A 19,924-nucleotide genomic window follows, 5' to 3' on the forward strand; every position below is an offset into this window, starting at 1 on the left:
AATCGTTTTCTCGGCAGAGAATCGTCGAAACCGTTGTTTCGCCTTCGGGGCGAGCCGTGTCTGATCCAGCGGAATATTATTTAAATGCGGATTAAAGGCCGGCATCGCGCGCTCGCAAGTGCAGATTAAAAGTTTCAGAGTTTTCGGAATAAAACCTTTCCCTTTCCGGTATATTCTCCATTTGACGGTAATGTTTGCTTGCTCCGTTCTCTCTCTTCTTCCGACTCTAATGCGAAAGTTTTCATCCGCGAGGCGATGCCCGCGGCGCAGCATCTAAAGGTCGGGAATAAATTTACGAATTCAATCCCCCCCCAACTCCCCCTCCTATCCTTCTTTTCTTCCCCCCAGGGCGGGGCCGATTAAATGAACGATAGAGAGATTAAACATTTCGTCGGGTAACTCACGGTAATGACCACCGACTGGTTGGGCGCCGGTATAAAGTGCTGCCTGCACTTCACCGGACCTTCCATGGCGAATAATCGGTGCGGCTCCGGATGCACCACCGAGCCTTCCACCGGTGACGTCAATCCGTAATATTCGACGTCGCACACGCTGGCAGGCTGTTGAGTGCCACCCTCACGTTCTGCAACATCAGAAGAGAAAAATGCGTTGCTTATGGAAGTCGAGAAAAATTGTCGAGAAAAATTACCTCGTAGCTTCCGCTTTGTGAAAAAAAATAACTGAAAGAAAAATTTTCATCTATACGCAAACGCGGTGCATTCGATTCTCTCTTCTCTATTATTTAGGTAAAAAAAAGAAAAGTTTTGTTTTCACAACAAGAGAGTTATTAAATTATTATAATAAATAAAACAACAGAAAAATATACAGGTATATAATAATGTAGAAGTTATCGTCTTGCGCATCTGCCCGCAAGATCGCAATCGAGAAGATTACCAAAGCGATCTTGAATATATATAAGGGTATCTTCGTTTTATCGTAAACGTCGTTTTACGTCGTTTTACTCGTTGAACTCTCGCGAGACTCTTATAACTCTCTATCTTGCTTCTTTGCGCCTTTTAGCTTAATTCTTCCGCAAGATAATTTCCGACAGCGCGAAAAAAAAAAATATATATATATATATACTCCTCCGCGAGTTATAGATAGATATAAACGTCTTACGGATACTTTTATATTTTTCGAGCCAAAGTTTGTGTCCGTGGCAAGACCGAATTTTCCTCATTTCCTTTCTTACACGGCAATTTCGTATGATCATTCATCGCAATTTCGAAGTCGCCCGACTGAATTCGACCCTTTCCCATAAGGAGATCGGTCTCCACGGGTCGCATAAAGTTTTATGTTCCACCGAAGTACCCGGCGCGAGATAAGATAGGCTTCGGCATTTCGAGAGATCGAAAACGTTCGATCTTCGTATTCCATGGTCATCGAGAAAAAGAAACTAAATGAAAGAGAGAGAGAGAGAGAGAGACATATTTTCTATAAAAAAATGGGATTTTTTCTACTATGTAAAGCTGATGAACAAAGCTGCGGATGATTCGAACGTACCTTTTATTTTTCCGATTATAAATTCGACATTGTTACTTAAGACTTGAAATCGATGGACTCTCTTTCTCTCCTCATCGATCGCTGCGACGAGCATATAGGGAGGCACGAACGCGCGTGTAACACGTGTAACACGTGTAAACGTAATAACGTTGTGTCGACACGGACGCTCCCGTCAATCAGTGTCCCCATCGACGAGCAATAGTTTGTCGTCGAGCATGACTTTTGATTCTTGTCATTTACGTCTCTTTTTTATAATGGCTCGTGATTGGATCTACGTGTCGCTCGCTTGTACGATTGCTGTAATCCGAGATACATATATCGGGGAACGGTAGTCATTTCATCGGCGACGTAAAAAAATCCGTCGAAACGCGAATTTCATGGTCGATATGATGTGTTTTATAAAATTCGGTCGACGTTTAAAATCTCATCGATATCAAAATTCAATCACCGCTCTGTGTCCATGTTTTCCGCTCTCCCTCTACTAAAATTCTATTTCTATTTCTATTTGTATTTCGTGCACTATTAATTTGCGCTCGTAAAAGTAATCAATTTTATTTCTTGAATTCGCGATGAAACACGACGCTTCAAAATTTATGAGAAAAAAATGACGGATTAGAGTTAAATAAAGGAAAAAGATGTAATTTTTCAAACAACACATTAAAAAATTGTAATCAAACAGAAAAAGCGAATTGTTAAAGTTAAATAATAAGAAATTTGTCAATATATATCTTTCACAAACACACAGATATTACTGATTATTTATAAAAAAGTTATCTAAAGTTTCACGTAAAAAATTATACTTCAGCTTTAAATATGGTGTTCTGATCTTACGAGCTTTTGAGCTCATCCTTTATGGTAATCCAACTTTAGTTTACAAAATAATAATAACAGTCGCAAGAGGGAATTATGCGACCGCGAATAATTAGGGGTAACCTGATATGAGCGCGTAATACACCCGGAGTCTCATTTTAATCTCCTGAATTGCCCGGTCCAAGGAAAGGTCGTAGCTACTTAATCGGGGTTAAATCTAATCTTTGAAACGGGATTAAGCACGAAACGGTGTTTTTGCGGGTACGGACACGTCGATATTGCGAATGTGTCCTCCGGCGAGCAACCAGAATCCTCGGCCGAGTGCCAAGCGAATTTCAAGATTACCGTCTGGACGTGCCTATGTTCATCCGATTAAGGGTAACCGAGGCTTTGACATCGATATGCCAGGGCGTATTTACGGTGATTAGTTACTCGTAATTGGTGGTTTGGATGCGCTGCGATTCATTCGAAAATCCGGGAGAGAGACCCGGGCAAAAACTCGATTCGGATTAGTTTGAGGATGATAGCGAATTGAATCGATTATGAAGACGATTCTGACACGATCGAGCAGAGATCGTCGCGTTTCACAAAGAATACTTGTTGATAAAATTACGCGCTATTAAATAAAAATCAAAAACGTACCGTTTATTATAATAATAAAAAAGAGAAAAATGATTTTTCAAGAGAGACATTCTCGAAAAAGTTTCTGAGAAACATCTCATCATGGGATAAATTTTATTGCGTGATCTCTTTTCCAAACTTTCACTCGAAGACATAAAACTAAGAAGCTTTTCTCGGAAGCGCGTAAAGAACGCGATTGCGCTCGTAACTCGTGACGAACAGAAAAAAAGGAAAAAGGGAAAAAAAATAAAAGAGGATCGCGCACCGAGGGCGATAGAGCACCGTGCGAAAAAAAAAAGTTGACGAGGTTTTTCGCGATTTCGCGGCGCTTACACGCGGCAGACTTGATTGCGCGGCGACGGCGCACGTCATAATCCAATTTCTGGCATGCGGACGGTTTATTTCGCTCCCTGGTCCGCGCGACGAACTACGGCACGTTCGTTCTCACCTGATGACGCTTTTTCTTTTTTTCTTTTTTTTTCCTTTTTTTTACGATACGACACGAGATGTACACACACTCACCGTCGTGGAAGTAATACGAGACCTCCATATACTCCTCGTCAGTGGGGCTGTTTGAGGCGCGCCTTAAAACCACCGTCATGTCCCGACCATTGGACGAGTAACGCTTCGGCTCGACGTATCTGGAAGAAGAATTAAGAGAGTGCCATTTACGCTCGTTTCCGGTGTCGACGCGCGAAGGTTTCTTTTTTTTACGTTTTCACCGCGCAAAAGCGATTTCCGTTGGGTTTTCACATTCGAATAAATCCTGGTGTAAATCGAACGACGACGGTCAATTGACGGCAGATAATATTTTGATCTTTATATATCGTGAATGTTGGTTGGTATTTAAATATTTGTTAACAAACAGTTTACATCAAAATGTTTAAATACATATCAAGACTTTAGTCTGTATAAACCATGGTCGGTTTATAATTAATCAGAACGTTTTACGAATAATTGAATATAAAAAATTAAGTTTAGCTGTCTCCCAAAGGACCACTGATCTCTTATCTGAGATTATATAAAATTTATCTTATGACCTAACAGAGTTGAAGTTTTGCCCCTCACAATTATATATACAATTTATAAAGGAAATTGCGTGGATGGTTCTATGAATAATGATCGATCCGATTTCCGTCTGTAATGTACGTTACACATGTACATACACACACGCACATCGTGCAGGATTCATGATACTTTTCACTGGAGATGTATTTGGGACACCCCGCGAAAACTCTTCGACGTGAATTATTAATTCACCATTATCTCGCGAAGGGGGAGACGAGAGGAAAGGGTGCGAAAGGGTGCTCCACCGGAAGTTGCACGAGAGCCCGAGACAAAACGGGATGTAAATCTTGCACGTAAGACTCTATTTTCTCCGGGCAAAGTTGTAAATGGACGTCTTGGGAGCCGCCTCCCGATAGTCCGTCGCGTCGGCGCGAGAATTGCCTATGAGTTAGTTTTGCAAGATAAATAGGAGCCCTTTCCTTCGCCACCCTGCGGTGTCGCGGGAGGAGAACCGGCCCTTTGTCGCTCGAATGAGTGCTCGGAGTTACGTCGTCGACTTTCCAACACCGCAGCAACTTTTCCGCGTGACGAACGATCTGACATTCTGAGGCGTTCAAAGTTAGTGACGTTTTTGACGCTTCTATAGATAAATTTATCGAGACCCATCCATCGGAAGTGAATCATATTTCTTTGAGATATGCGCCGAAACGCAAGATTTTTTTTTTTTGGTTGATATTTTCTTCTGTACACACACACACAACTAAAGAAATCAAGATCGATTAAACGTCAAAATGAAATTGTTATCAAACGGAAATAGAAAAATTAAAAGACAACCGTGACTTGATAAATAAAAAATCTTAAATCTATAATGTGGTTAAATGAAATGTTAGAAAGTAAGTAAAAAATAGAGACTGATTTCATTTTTAAATATGGACAGAGAAAATCTTAAATCATCATATTTTTCAAGAATGTATGCGATCTCCTTAGAATTGTGCATTAGTTCTTTCACGGTGTAAGCACATGTGTTATTAAGCTGTATTACAAGCCGACATAATTATCTCCAAAACGGACCGCAAGATCTCTCCCCTAAATGATAGTTTACTTTATCAGAGCGCGGGATAAAGTGACGGCTCGATACGGTTGATCTGTGTCGGTTCATTGGCTGCTCCCGACAGGGGGTGGCTTTTAGTTGGGCATATGACGTGCATGAAGATTAAATTACTTGATGGCTATTCCGGATTGATCCTCAATGTATCCGGGGTATCCATGCACGGACAGAGATTAAAATAGAACGCGCTCCAGGCAATTCACTTGGCGAATAATCGCAATGCCAATTAGACCCTTTCAACCCTTTGTTTCCAATAAGTGTCGTTTACAAAAACGTGATACGTACGTAGATATCGTTGACTCGTTTTTTGGATCTTAATTTCATGCTTTTGTATTCGCAGAGATACGATGTCTCTGCATTTTTTCCATTAAATTCTTCGTCTGAAACATTAAATCGAGAATTCTACATTTTTATTCTCGAATTCTAAATACTATGCCGGATCCTCTTTACGTTTCTCGATATGGCGAACATTCGAAGCTTGGCCAAACTTTCATTTGCGAACCCTTGTGAACCTCGTTTTATTTTGTATCGCCTTAATACCGTTTCGGGAGTATCGCGAAAGACGGAAGGCGGAGGCCGGAAATTCGGCGGAATACGTGCCCGGTTGCAAGCAGCCAAGAAGAGAAGGGAAAAGGGGAGGAAGAGAGTGGAGAACGTGCGAGGCGGATGAAGCACGGGCGTTATTTCGCATGAATTTTTACGAGATTAGTCGACATAAAACACGCGGCGGTCCCATAGGCACGTACGTACGTACGCTGCATCCGGTCTAGCCTGCTGTCGCTGCCGAGCATAAATCGTCTCGGGACCGGCTGGAGTGCGCGCGGCAAACGTTAGAAATTAAAATAGATTAAAAACTGTCAGGATGCCGTCAGCAAGGTGGCGCAAGGCAAAACGCGCATGATGAATATCATCCTTCTTGCCGAAAATTAGAAAAAATATTATCTCTGTTTTAGGAGGGTCAAAGCCGACGATGTAGCGTGCATGAATTTTTAGCTCCATCCAGTCTTAGTCTTCTGCAATTGATCGCTCACAGAGAAGTGTTGAAGTAAATTTTACACGTCATGAGAATGAATCGTAATAGGACGGTTTATATTTTTCTAATAAAGACTCTCTTGCATTCATCTATAGAAGTTCAAATAAAAATCAGCACTCTTCTGATTGATTCTTCAAATCCACTCAGAGATTTCCCAAATTGCAAGACATATGCGCGAGCGGCGTTATCATAATATTTTAGACTTTTTACTCGTTTCGTTGCGAAGAGAGCAAGAAACCGGGGAGAGCGAGTAAGCTCCAGAGCCCGAATCGATCGGTGCTCGACATATCGGTGTTCGACCGGGGTCGCGGCGTTGGAAATCTCTTCTGGGAAATCTCTAGCCCACTCGCGCATCGCTCGTTTGGCCATTCGTTGGCCGGTTCTCGTTCTTTTTGCGCCGGTCGCATCAAGTTCACCTCCGATGCAGCGTGTCCGCGCGACAGACATTTCACGTCCGTCCATTTCCCACGACTTGCATAATGCATGCGGGCTGTTGGCTGTTGCAGGACTATAGGACCATCTCGCTTGCTCGTTCGAAAGTCTCCTTCTTTCTCCGCGCTCGGTCGGCCGGAATCCTGGTTCGCGGGTCACCGCCGGCTTCCATCCTCGAGAGGAATCATGCGATACCTTTGTTTGTCGTCAGTCGACTCTCTCTCGGTCTGTTTCCACGACCGAGTGGTCAATCTCGTCTCTGGAGGCTTCGGCGTCGAAGTTCCTGCCGAAGCAAACTTGTGTCCTGCATAGACGGATACAAATAGCGGACACAAATACGCGGGATAGCTTTGAATCTCTTTCCTTCAGACGTCGAATAATGAGCTTCATTTCTTCTTCATTTTTTTATACAAGCGTGCAGTTTTTCATTGCGACTCATGAGCACGTTCTGAGTTGTATTTTAGGGCATCGCTCATAATTTCTGAGTGTGGTAAATGGATGAAAGACATCTCGTGACATTTGACCGAATAATTGTCGGAATAAGAGTTTCAGGAAAGAAAAATTTAAAGGTTTAAAAATTTCGGAATGCAATTCGTTCTATTCACGTGTATGTGTGGCTCTCTCTACGTCGCTGCTCAATATGCTGTATGGATAAAAATCTTCCTTCAAATATCTTTCTCGTCACGTTTTTCATTTGATATGACCTCTATTCTACCTCTCTTGAATTTTTATCAAGCATCTCATTCTTACATCGATATCTCGACTTTTTTTACTGGAAACAGCACGTATGACGAATAAAAATATCTGTAGTAAATTATCATATAATAACGGACAATGTAGATAGAATAAAATATAAAAATTTACAAACTTGACGTCTTATCGAACATTCGAATATTTTCAATAATTTTAATATTATACTTCAGAGAGATTTGTGTATTATTTTAATTGTACATATATTTAGCAAAATATTCACTTTTATTAATTTACTTACTTTTATTAAAATTTCTCTATTTACGTGCCATTTGTTTCTGCCAAATAAATATTTATTTGATTGATTAAGTTTTAATTTTCTAAATTTTTTCTTTTACAGGGCTTCTAATTCGTTGGGTATGATAGCATTTTGTTATCAAACGCTGCAAGTCATAAATTCTACAGAGAAAAGGGAGAGAGGGGATATTAAACGGATTAGCCGGTATTCTATCAACGCCCAGCTCATGCTCGCATTTATTATTATTCGCGCCAGTAAATCGATCGGCATTAAATGTTTACGACGTCGAAAGAACCGCGTCCATAAAACGCGCATTTCATAGTGGAAACTGGTCCTGTCGTGTACAGGGATTTGTATCACATAAACGCGAACGACAAAGAGTCCATTTTCCTTTGAATGAAAGCAACACGTCACCGAATAGCATAAAGTTACGCGGTTTATTTGTCCCTCATCATATATAATACGCAATTTTACATGGAATCAAATTTTTAAGATATCATTGAAAGAATCGTGTTTCCATAAAACAACTGTAAACGTGATTGTCAAATATTACATCTAAACGTATGTTGATAACAATTATTATGTGATATATATATTATATTTTTAGTGGAGGACATCGTGCACTTTTATAGAAAAATCAAACGAAAATGCAAACTAACACAGAATAAATGGAAATTGAATAAACGTTATAAAAACTAACAATTGTTCTCGCAAGATATTAATGCTCGCTAATATCAATATATGCGTTTCTCATGCATTTTTCTAAAGTTATTTAATCAAACGAAAAAGTTTACTATGCAATCAAAAGATTCTTCTATCGTAAAAGTCATGCTATCGTAGGAACGTTACGAGCAAAACTACATACGCCGACCAGCTGCTCCAGAGAGAAAGAGTTTATCCTATAAAATTTTGTTACGCTCTTTTATAGATATATGCGTCTTGTGACAATATTGTGGAATTAAATATAACTGGAAACGGCTGAGGAAAAATAAAATAGTTACAACTACGGCCATAGTGTTATTGACTCGCGAGAACACCATATCTGTAAAATACACGTTTCGACCCGATGTCTCTCGCCAAAGTTGCGTAATAACTAAAGTAAAATCGAGAATTAAAAAATATACCGAGACCTAAAAAATTATATATCAATATAATAAATATAATATTGATAATTGATAGAGCTTTCGTAATTATTCGAAAGAAGTATAAGAAATAAAAGCTTCTTGGTGAAACTAATAATTTTGACGTTCAATGTGCAAAAGTAAAAAGTTAATCAGATCAAAGTAAAATTGATACTCTAGCGTACCAAGATTTTTCTTGTTAAAGAATTCATCAAAGAAAATCGAGGAGTAGCATCACTTCCTCGAGATACCGCATGAATAACTGCATCGAGACTTCCGTAATGCTGCGCGGCAACGAGCGAACGATTTCAGATAACCACCATTCAGCACGTATTCTGTGACACCTTTTCATTCGAATATGTACTCTGCTATATGGCCTCGTAACCGTGGAATGCACAGCGTGTGCGAGAGTCTGGCGCAGTCATCTTTCATACTTTGACTTCCGGCGAGATGAGTATGAGGTATCGCTTTTGCATGCCGCGTCTAGCTCTAGCTCTCGGATGGAGACGGATGATGGATCTACCGGTGATCCTGTTTTATGATTACGTGCCGATGATCTCTCGCTGCTTCTCATCGACGTTACGATGGGCGTTGGTTCCTATTTCGCGCGTCAATTCAATTCTTGTCTCGCGATACGTGTCCGAGATATATAATGAATAAATCTCGAAATACGCGGAAAAAAAGACCGTAGTAGTAAGAGCAGCGGAGATGAATAAAAGAAATTTTGCAACGAGATTCGCGCATGGATTAGAATACACTAGTAAAATTGTTGCGTTGTTAACCGATTTACACCGCGTTCTGTTAGAAACTAATCTCAATTTTGATGCCGAGGGTTCTAAGGAGACTTAACTACGAGTTCTCTGCCGGTTTAAGCCACATCGCGCGCGCATTGCGAGAGAGAGAAATCCCTCCCACAAATTTACCACAATTACAATGCATCACCGATAAATCGTGCACGATAGTATGTCTCTAATGACTACTCTAATATAACTATGGGAGAATCCACTTACTTATCCTGGCCTGCGAGTTCCCGCGGGAGCCACTGTGCCGGGCTGCAGATCCTCTCCAAAGAGTTGGCGGTATCCAGCATTCCACTCTCCGGCGAACCGTCGAATATCTCGATCGCCGATTGGCAGGACTGCGCACTGTAAAATCGATAGCGGGAACATGTGTATCTATCAGTCATATGGATTTTATGATAGATCGCGCGTCGCAGAAATTTGTCATCCCTGTAGCGATAAGGAAATTCAACATCGTCTCGACCATAAATCCTCGCTTGAATGAATTTTTTCAGGAAGAATAAATATATCTTTAATTTTAACAATTTTTTGGAACCAATTTTATTGAGTTATTAAAAAAAGTTAATTAAATATATCGATCTATATTTGCGCTCGTTAATTTCCTCTTTAATTTTGAAGAAGACGAAGAGATGTTGCGCGTCCGCTGTCCCGAGATAATCCGCAAATGTATCATTCGAACCGGTATATTCGAACGTCGCGTTTCCGTTTTCCTCTAATCGCCTCAGAGATGTAGCAAGAAGGCTGAAAAGCCGCGATAATCCGACACCGATGCCGCTATTACGCGCTCTTGCTCCCGCAACCAGCATGAAAATGAGTAAAAGAGGAAGAGAAATGTACACGCGATTGGTCGGTGGACGAAGCGATATTCTCCCCATCCTCGGAGATATTTTCTCGGTTCACCTGGCGCTCGGATTTACAATATTTCGTTCAAAATTCATGCTACCTTCAATAAACCCCTCCGCCCTACCTTTTGCGTCTCGTGCGCGGCATACCTTCAGTTTATATCGACTTTTATATATATATATATATCTAAATCCGCGGCTTTGGAGACAGGGACAATGCTGAGACTGTTGTCAGAGATACGAGTCGCCGACGAGATCGTCATCGTTATCGGTTCCGGGGGTGATGTTATCTCTTTCTCGCAGCGTGTTCTATCTCCTGATGCGCGAATGGAACACAATCTCCGTAAGGCGCGGATACGCGATCCGCATGTCGCCGGCGTCTCGCATAATAATTGAAAATCTCCGGGATACGAACGTGAAATGCGACGTGTCTTTCCTTCCCCTTGCCACCCTACGTGATTTAACGCTACTTTCCGCGACGAGCCTCAGGGTGGCTTCTCCTTGGCCTTGCGTTCCGATAAGTTACGCAAGTTGCCTCCCCGAGTTAACTGTGAAATAAGAATCCCGCTGCGCAGACGTAACGATCGAGGAATAGCTAGTCATTCACATATAGCATAGATGTCGAGAGATATTTTTAGATATTTTCTCTTAAAATATCCACTTCGCGACATTTGATTAATTAAGCATCGTCTTATGATTAATAATCCCTGGTCTCTACCAAGACAAAATAAACATTTTGAGCTCGTTATCCAGAGCTGATGTTAACTCTTATCCTCTCCCATCAAAAATTAAAATTCCTACTCTTTAAGAATTAGAATTTTTATCTTGCTGTTAGAAAGTTTTTAAGTAACTCCTTATTCTGCGATATTCTTTTATATTTTGTCGTGAAAGGGAGCTGGATAGAGATGTAACTTTATACTAACAATAAACATTATTTTTCGAATAAATGAAAACTTGCAATCGATGTCAAAGCTTACGCTCGATGCATTAATCAACACTGCAAACCGTGTGTCGACAGTTTTTCAACTATCGCTATTCTGATGTTATATCGTAACTCGCCGCGAATTTGTATAGAGATTGAAAAACGCGATCGAAAACAATCGGTAAACAAACGCAAAATGTAATTTCGTACTGCAACCCATCGCACCGTGACCTCGTCGTTACGTGACCGTAGTTTTCCCTGGTCCTTGAATCAACGCGATTGGTGGAGAAACACGTCGATATAGAGGACACACAGTTCCTCACTACCCCGGTACACCGATCGGTCCGACCGCGATCGCACGTGCGTTTTGATGTACGACTACTTCGAAGATTCGTGATAGCGAAAATGGGGTTACCTGAGGTTGTAACTGGCTAAGGATACGTGTCCCGTGTCGTAAGCGCGGCCACGCAACACGAGTCTGCATGTCGTGGACTTTGGCTTGCCCCTGGTGTCGTGGTGGCCCGCCCGTACCTTCTCGCCGCTCACCTCGAGGTCGCAGCTGTTGATCACGGCACCTTGGTCCTTGCGGTGATCGTGAAGGTCGCGGTTGTTATAGGTACCGGACTTCATCATTTCAACTGTGGAAGATTAGAGAGAACTTTGATAATGCTGAATTCCATATGATTATAAAGTTAGAATAGAAATCAGAATTCAAAAAATTGATCCTGAAAATTTTTAATAATGCAATAATATACTTTGTAAATTAAAATTTTGAAAGAGACGAGAAAAATTTGCGAAGAAATAAATATTATTATGTATATTAGAAATTGCGCACTCTGTAAAAATTTTTAATTTCTAATTATTCTCTTTTTAGAGATATGATACGTACATTATTCTTTTTAATTAGCTTAAATGTAAGTTTCTTTGATTAATCAGTGCTAAAAATATGTACTTTTGTCTAATTACAATTACTCATTATTGTTCTCATTAATCCTTTAGTGTTGCTCATCTTTTTGTTATATTATATAGTATATTACACACAATAGACAGATTATTTTTATTACTTACGACTTTTATTCGTGCTGTCGACAGCAATCGTTGTTGGAGCTTCTGTCGTCATTTCGATAAAACTCAGCATCGCGACGAAACCATTATAATCGAAGGGTGATACTTCGGGACCAGTTCTGTAAAATAAGATAAATTCTTTTAAAGATACGTGAGACAATATGGTATGGAAAGAATTTTATGAGAATTTCTCTGATTAATATTTATCACAATAAAAATAATAATCTATTACAATAAAATATAAAATATGTTTGATTATTTTTACTATGCAATTTAGTAAAATTAATTAAACATGTTTTATATTTTATTCTATATATTTTATATTTTATTGTTTTATATTTTATTTTATATTTTATTATAAAATTCTTTCCATCCCACGATTACTATGATTTTCAGGGTAAATTCTAAGAGAAAATTCTTTCTGTGTAGAGATAAAAAATATTTAAATCAACTAAGAAATCGTAATAATTATTTCACATTCTGTTAAAATCAATTGTTTCACATCTGATAAAAAAATAGATTTTTCACCTGAATTCGACGAGAAGTTCTTGACCGTCATATACCAATGCTGTCTTCTCTTTGCCGCAGAGCATCTTCAGCAACGGGCTCGACGTGGTCGGACCCGAATAAATAGCGATATAATCACTGGTACAGTGGCTGAAACAAAAATAAAAATCTCTTTAAAGTAATTATAAAATAATAAGATATTTGGAGTAGTTCATACAAGTTTTATATTCTCTTCAGCTTCACGCACGAAATAAACGTTAATATATACGAGAGATGGATGTGGACAATGAAACAAGAAGGGGAATGTGAGAGGAGGAGAGACTATCGAAATGGTCCAGAATCATGTACCGATTTATCAGAGAATTCACGAGGATGAACTGGATTCGAGGGGAGGCCGTAGAAGTTTTGCCATTAAGAAAATATCCAATATTACCGGTAAGGCAGCAGAGCGGCTGCGCCGAATTACCGCGATGGGATGGCGTGATTTATTTTACGAGGAAACTTCATCGCGCCTGTACGATCCTCAGCAGGGACGATCCCTCGCAGCTGGGATCACGAAAATGCGATTTTAATAATGTGGCCAATTAGGGGTCATCGTGGCTTTCCTGGAAGAGATTGGCCGCACCTTCGGATTACCGCATAGACGAGCGGTGATTAAAAGTAGTCTCTCCCCCCGTAATTATCGCCGATAATATTAAGTCGTGCTCTATTGACAAATTTTAAAGAAAAGATGATTGCTCTGTTGCTCTCTCTTTTAATATTTTGAGATATATAATATATCAAATATTATATATATGTAGTGCAAAAAATTCTATGAGAATAGAATTACAAATCGGAAAATAAATTATGTCATTCAATAAATATTATTCAATTTTTATGTCGCATTTATATGACACAGATTAAAAGTTTTAGTAAAGTCTATATTTAATATTGTTTAAAAAAATATATAACATTATATAAAAATATATGTATAATGTTAGATAAAAGAAGAATTATTTAAATGTACAAATATAAATGAATTTCATGCTGAATATTAACCAAAACATATCTTCTGGTTCATTAGCGGTATTATTACAATCAAGTGGGTGCTGCAAGCGTGTCGATGTTGAAATATTCGAATAGTATTCGCCAAGATTCTGAAGAAGCTGCTCTAAACACGTAACAGGTGCTTCATAAACTTTTCTCATAATTCTAATTAATTACGAAGTACGGGCATGAAGAAATTAATGGGGAAACTTTGATGCTCATGGTTCGATTTTGCCATGGTTAAAATTTGTAGTTAAAATGAAATTCCATACTTTTCAAATCCCGCTATTTCGTATCTCATTATTTCAGATTATGTTAACCTTTCTAAATGTATTAACGAGCAACATGGATTATGATGGATTAATTGCAATATGTTACACGTTGTATTCGCTAAACATTTCACACAATTTCGATAATCATTTTAGCAGATTTTTTCAAGCTTATTTCATCAAATATAAAAATTTTTAATTGATTTATATTTTTATATTTATTTTCTATTGTACTTCATTCTACAGTACATATGTTGTTTCCCGCGGCGGTATTAAAACTGGAAATTCGTTAATTTTTCTCGTTTTCCTCTCTCTTTTTTTAACGCTTTCTCACACAAGCTCATCGCTTTCGATAAATTAGATCCCACCTCTTGAATGGCGCGAACAATGAACAGGCCGTAATTATTTCCATTAAGAGAGAAGGAAACGGAAGGGAAGAAAGGATGGAAAGGGGGACTGTCAGTCGGGAACGGATCGTTGCCGCGGAAATAGTTCTGTACGTCATTTTCCGCCCGAGCGGCTCGAACACTAGAAAATCGGATTCCTCCAGCCTCATTTCGTGCGAGGCTCGTGTCGCCCCTAGCCTTTCGTGGAGGAGAAAAGAAGAAGCGAATAGGCTTCCATCCACAGCGGAACCCCACATTGTCTGTGCATGTGTGTGTGTATGTGTGCCATATCCCGGTGTATAACGCTCGTTACAAAATGTCCTGAGATAACATTGCGCTCTGGCACAAATCCGCCGGAGTAAATTAAAAATTTCCCATTCGCGTCCGAGCCTCTCTTCGCGAAATTCGCGCCGACACTTTCTGCTCGCATCACATCCGGCGCGAACACCGGATAAACGGGAGGGAGTTTGCATTATGCAAAAAAAAAGAACCAGATTTCCTAGCCGCGCTAAAATTCTGTCATTCGCGAAATCGGTATCTCTTGTATCTCGTGTAACAATCGTTAAACAACTTTTGAGACCGTCAATGTCCGCGACGATGCGGAACGCAAAATTCGAGAGGAAACGAGAAATTAAAAAAAAAGTATACGCACAAACGCGCCAGTGAATGTATATTGTAAAACTTTATCGTTCTGAAATATTGTTTCTATGCGCAATTATTCGAGAGCGCGCGCAAAGTTTCGCGATATTGAAATCGTATAAATAACTACTAGTTCTCAAAAATGTGTAATCCTGAATTTTCATTTTTCTTTTTTTTTTTTTCATTTCAATTCGTATACGAATATTCTCTCATATGCTGTTTTCGGAATATTTCACCATCCTTTATTTCGGCATTGTGAGTTCTCGGGATTTCGCGTCGCCCTTCAATATTTCGGAAAAATGACATTTTTTAACGTTATCCCTCGCACTTTTCTCTCTGGGGAGAATCTGGATTACGATTTTTCGGAATTTCACACTGTACATTTAATCATGATTTACACGAAAAAAATGTCTCGATCGAAGCATTAAATACGGAGGGATATTCTTTCGGGAGCGGAAGTGGCATAAAGTTCCACAGAACATTTTATCCTCATTAACGACGCCTTTGGAAACATAATAGCGGTTTGCTGAAAACCGCTTTCGCTCCTCGTCTTGGGTTCCTCAGCGCGCTGATTATAAAGTGATTAAGGGGTGAAAATCCGAGTGCACAGGGGATAGCGAGATGTTCGAGATGTAGTCGCCGGCAAAAAGGCCCCACAGTGATTAGGATGATGATTTTATTAATTAAACGTAGCCGCAGTCACGCATGTAAAGAGTCTCTATCGTCGATGATGCTATCCTTCACGCGCATCAATTAAAACTATATATTCGTATATAAAGTATATAAAGGACCGTAACACTTGTAATCTTATATTCAGCTCTGCCTCTCGTTAATGAGCGCAACATAACGTGTTCTCTAATTATGATGAACAACACTAGAGATGCGTATTAACACACGAATAAAATCTGATGGAGAAATTGATATATTATTCCCTATTATCTCACGCAATAATAATACGAATCGAATGTATGTTTTCTAATTACATTCCTAATTATACATAATGCATCCGACATATCGCGTATTTTTTTTTACAATTGTAAGTGTTCTCCGAAAAATTTGTTCTTCGATTTTCCTTTCTATAATATACGCACATCTCGCGTAAAGAAGTGATATTATTATGCGCGACATACACAAGCATATCCGTGACCTGACGGCAAGTCCATTGTCGAGCGACCGGAAAACGCTTTTGAGGGAAAACGCCATTGTGGTTCATTATACAACCCCCCGATCGCCCTTTCGATGGACGACGACGACGACCGAGCGAAAAAACCTCGGCAATCCCGGCAGGACCCGTTTCTTGCAGCATGCTCGATCGACGTCTTGGTTTTATTCATTCCACGAGCTTACTCTCTCCACAATCTATTCGCCTCGGGTTTCTTTCTTCGCGCGGAAGCCAAGGTGCGCAGACAGATTCAGGGGTATATGTTAATCTGCTTGAGATTACATCGTCGAAAAGGCGCCGGACCGTAATTCCGTTTCCGCGGGAAGAAAGTGCGACAGCTCTGAAAAGAGAGCAGCCTTTATGCGGGAGAGAGAGTTCTCGTCTCGATTCTTCAGCAGCGATATTCTTTGCCATATTGAATTGCGCGACGAGGGAAAAGTGGATCTGGTTTCGTCCACCGAAGCGAACCCTGATATATCCACGGATTCGCAGAATTCTACCCTCCGCAGGATAATTAAGGCGCCGTATAACGGCATTAATAAATTACTATGATGTTACAGAAGGCAGGTGTGCGCGAAGTTAAATGTCAAAAAGGCCGTTGTTGCGTCGTTAATCATCGTGCATGGAGGAAAATGCAGTGCGAAGATTAGCACGCCGGTTTAATTAAGATTCGCAGTGGGCGATTTATTGCGACAAATGTATTATTTAGAAGAGCACGCTATTTGTAATATAGCACCTCTATGTGTTATACAATAAAATCGAATGTATATTCTTGAAAAATGTCTTCCTCAATATTTATTATTATTTTTATTTTTCATTATTTTATTATTTTTTATTATATAGTATATATTTATACGTTTTCTCTATAATAGCGAAGCTATCGCATGTGTAGCTCTTATCTGTATTGATATTTTATTGTAAAAAAAAACAAGAACTACTGATTCTCTTGCGTTATATTTTGAAGACTTCATCGCCGAAATGATTGCGCAGGGAGTTGTAACAAATGCAATTACGGTAATAATCTCGCGGAAGGCAATAACACCGTACACAGTTGCATTAGATGTGACGGTACACGGGTAAATGCCACGTTTATATTACGCAATCAAAACGGTGCCAGCAGATATCGTATGTAACTGTGTGTAAGTAATGCACTATATGCGCTATGCGATATTAATGCACCGCCAGATCCAATTTAGTGCTATTAATACGGCATAGATACGTCGCCATTTCACAACCATCTTACGGGGATGGGGGAAAGGGCACGATGAAATCTGAAATCAAGTATTCGACATACTTCACCTGGTGTCGCAGCTTAATTACGGTAAAATGTGGTCGTGAATCCATTATCTAGAGTCGACTAGAGACAATTATGCATCGTCATTCTATGTGTGACGTATGTTACATATGTCACACATTGCCTACCATAATCATATTTTCCTGTAAAATGGCAGATAACTTATATTTTGTTTTCTTTCATTATTTATCGTTTACAAAAAATATGGCACGATAATTAAATGCATTATATTGAATATAATTGTCTATCACCATCAGGAAAATAATGCTTGAAATTTATATAATAATTCATTAATTGATATTAATAAATATATTATAATTAATCCCTGTTTAAAAAAAAGCATGTTATTGTTGACATTGCGAGAATATACTTAACGAGAATATATTTAATGTGAGTTTTTTAGAAAGAGACTAGAATAACACAAGCGCGTGTCATTCCTCGATTTTATGTTAAAAAGAATGATACAGAAATTAGCTGACAACTGTCAAAAATATTAATCGAGTTTAAAATACTATAACACATTTTATTTAAAACATACTATTATTTTAATTTTTACAACATAATATTATTTTAAAATTTAATTAGCAAATTAACGCTTTAATCAGCTGATGTATGTCAAAAAATATTACTAAAGCGTTATTTTGCTAATTAAATTTTAAAATAATAATAGATTATAAAATTTAATTTAATAAGTTATAAATAGTAATATGTTGTAAATAATATGTTGTAATGCAATTGCTTATCTGCGATTAATATTTTTTGACAGAAATCAGCTGATAACTGTCAAAAATATTAATTAAGTTAAAAAAATTATGACATAGCAAATTAACTCTTTAATTAGCTAATTTCTCTAAAAAAATATTAATAAGATGTTAATCTGTTAATTAAATTTGAAAATAAAAATATGTTATAAAAAGTAAAATAATAATGTTTTAAATAATATGTTACAATTCTTTAAACTCGATTAATATTTTTTGAAAGTTATCAGCTGATTTCTGTCAAAAAATATTCGAGTTTAAAGTATTATAACATATTATTTATAACATTATTATTTTCATTTTTATAACATATTTTTATTTTAAATTTTAATTAGCAAATTAACACTTTAGGGCCAATTTCACCAACGTCGATTAACTTTAACCTCCAGTTAAATTATATCTTTCTTTTTAAGAACGTATCTGAAAAGAGACAAAGATATAGTTTAACCGAAGATTAAAGTTAACCGACGTTGGTGAAATTGGCCCTTAATCAGCTGATTTCTGTTAAAAAATATTAATCAAATTGAGGAATGACGCACACGTAGCGCACGTTTGTGTTGTTCTAGTATTATAAATATATTAATTAATTGATAATGTAATCTTTATATATGATAATATAAAAAATCGATCAATAAATCGCGGTTCTAAAATAAATAAAAGAAGAGTTAATGTTAACAGATTGTTGTTAGATGCCTTCACATCTCTATATTTGATTTATAAAATCAATGGCAAACTTGTTGCTCAGTCAATTATAAAGCGTGAGGATAGCATAAAGATAAAATATATCAGACATTATAGAATGCATATTCCTAAAAAATAAATGAATAGAAAAGAAATATTCGCTTGAACAAATCAATCGATAACTACATGTCTCAAAACTCTGGTTGTATGCTTCATTGCTTTAGCTTTTTACTTTCTCTCATTCGCCGTAATTCCCATGAAATGTAATTTGAAAAAAAATTGGTTATACCGTAATAATGTCCTATCCGTAATCAGCGATAAGAGAAAAGTAAGAGAAGAACAATTTTTGTATCCCGGAAAATAGATGTCCGCCTATTACATTGGATTAGTATTATTCTCTCTTTTATATTCTTCCCCTTTTAACCATAAAATGATCTCAACTTCAAATCAATGTCGCGAAAGAGAAAACACAGATTGATCTATTTCATTTATTTCGATGCATTCCAATCATGGGAAAATTTATTTGTTACGTGATGAACGATTTTGATTAAAACGGATTTTTCTGTGACTGGTGATAAAAATATATACATATAATACGTAAAATATATATATGTACATATATACAAGATAAATATATCGATATGTTTCTTCATCCGCATTGCAGTTCATTTTAGGTGCAAATAGAATATTTTCTATAAGAATGTTTCGATATAAATACCTGCTTCCATTAGATTCGCACACATTCACGACGCTGCACATTTCGCGCGAAACTGATGGACTGATCCCCACAGACTGCAAAACTCCTTGGTGTCGCCATCTGACGGCGAAACCTAACTTCAGCCCGAGTCCGGCGAAGCACCTCGCGCAACCAGACCCAACGTCTCTCTCTATTAACTTTTCCATTAGACACGTGCGTCCCATGCATCCGCTACGCTGCAAGTCTTATGTG

At 38.3% G+C, this 19,924-nt stretch overlaps 1 protein-coding gene across 9 annotated transcripts in view; it reads right to left on the minus strand.

The window, feature by feature from the left end:
- The window catches only part of LOC145937976 (uncharacterized), a 215,482-nt gene that overhangs the window by 12,783 nt on the left and 182,775 nt on the right, over positions 1–19,924 (minus strand). For all 9 annotated transcript variants that reach the window (XM_083041327.1, XM_083041324.1, XM_083041322.1 and 6 more), the window contains 6 exons: positions 12,782–12,910; positions 12,257–12,372; positions 11,604–11,826; positions 9,635–9,769; positions 3,457–3,575; positions 405–583 (listed from right to left, as the gene is read on the minus strand). In XM_083041327.1, coding sequence (XP_082897453.1) covers positions 405–583; positions 3,457–3,575; positions 9,635–9,769; positions 11,604–11,826; positions 12,257–12,372; positions 12,782–12,910 — 901 coding nt within the window. The remainder of the gene's footprint in view (positions 1–404; positions 584–3,456; positions 3,576–9,634; positions 9,770–11,603; positions 11,827–12,256; positions 12,373–12,781; positions 12,911–19,924) is intronic.

Source organism: Prenolepis imparis, unplaced genomic scaffold (assembly GCF_030444845.1).
Source record: "Prenolepis imparis isolate NDT839.2.m4 unplaced genomic scaffold, iyPreImpa1.0 SCAF_6, whole genome shotgun sequence".
Classification (NCBI taxonomy): domain Eukaryota; kingdom Metazoa; phylum Arthropoda; class Insecta; order Hymenoptera; family Formicidae; genus Prenolepis; species Prenolepis imparis.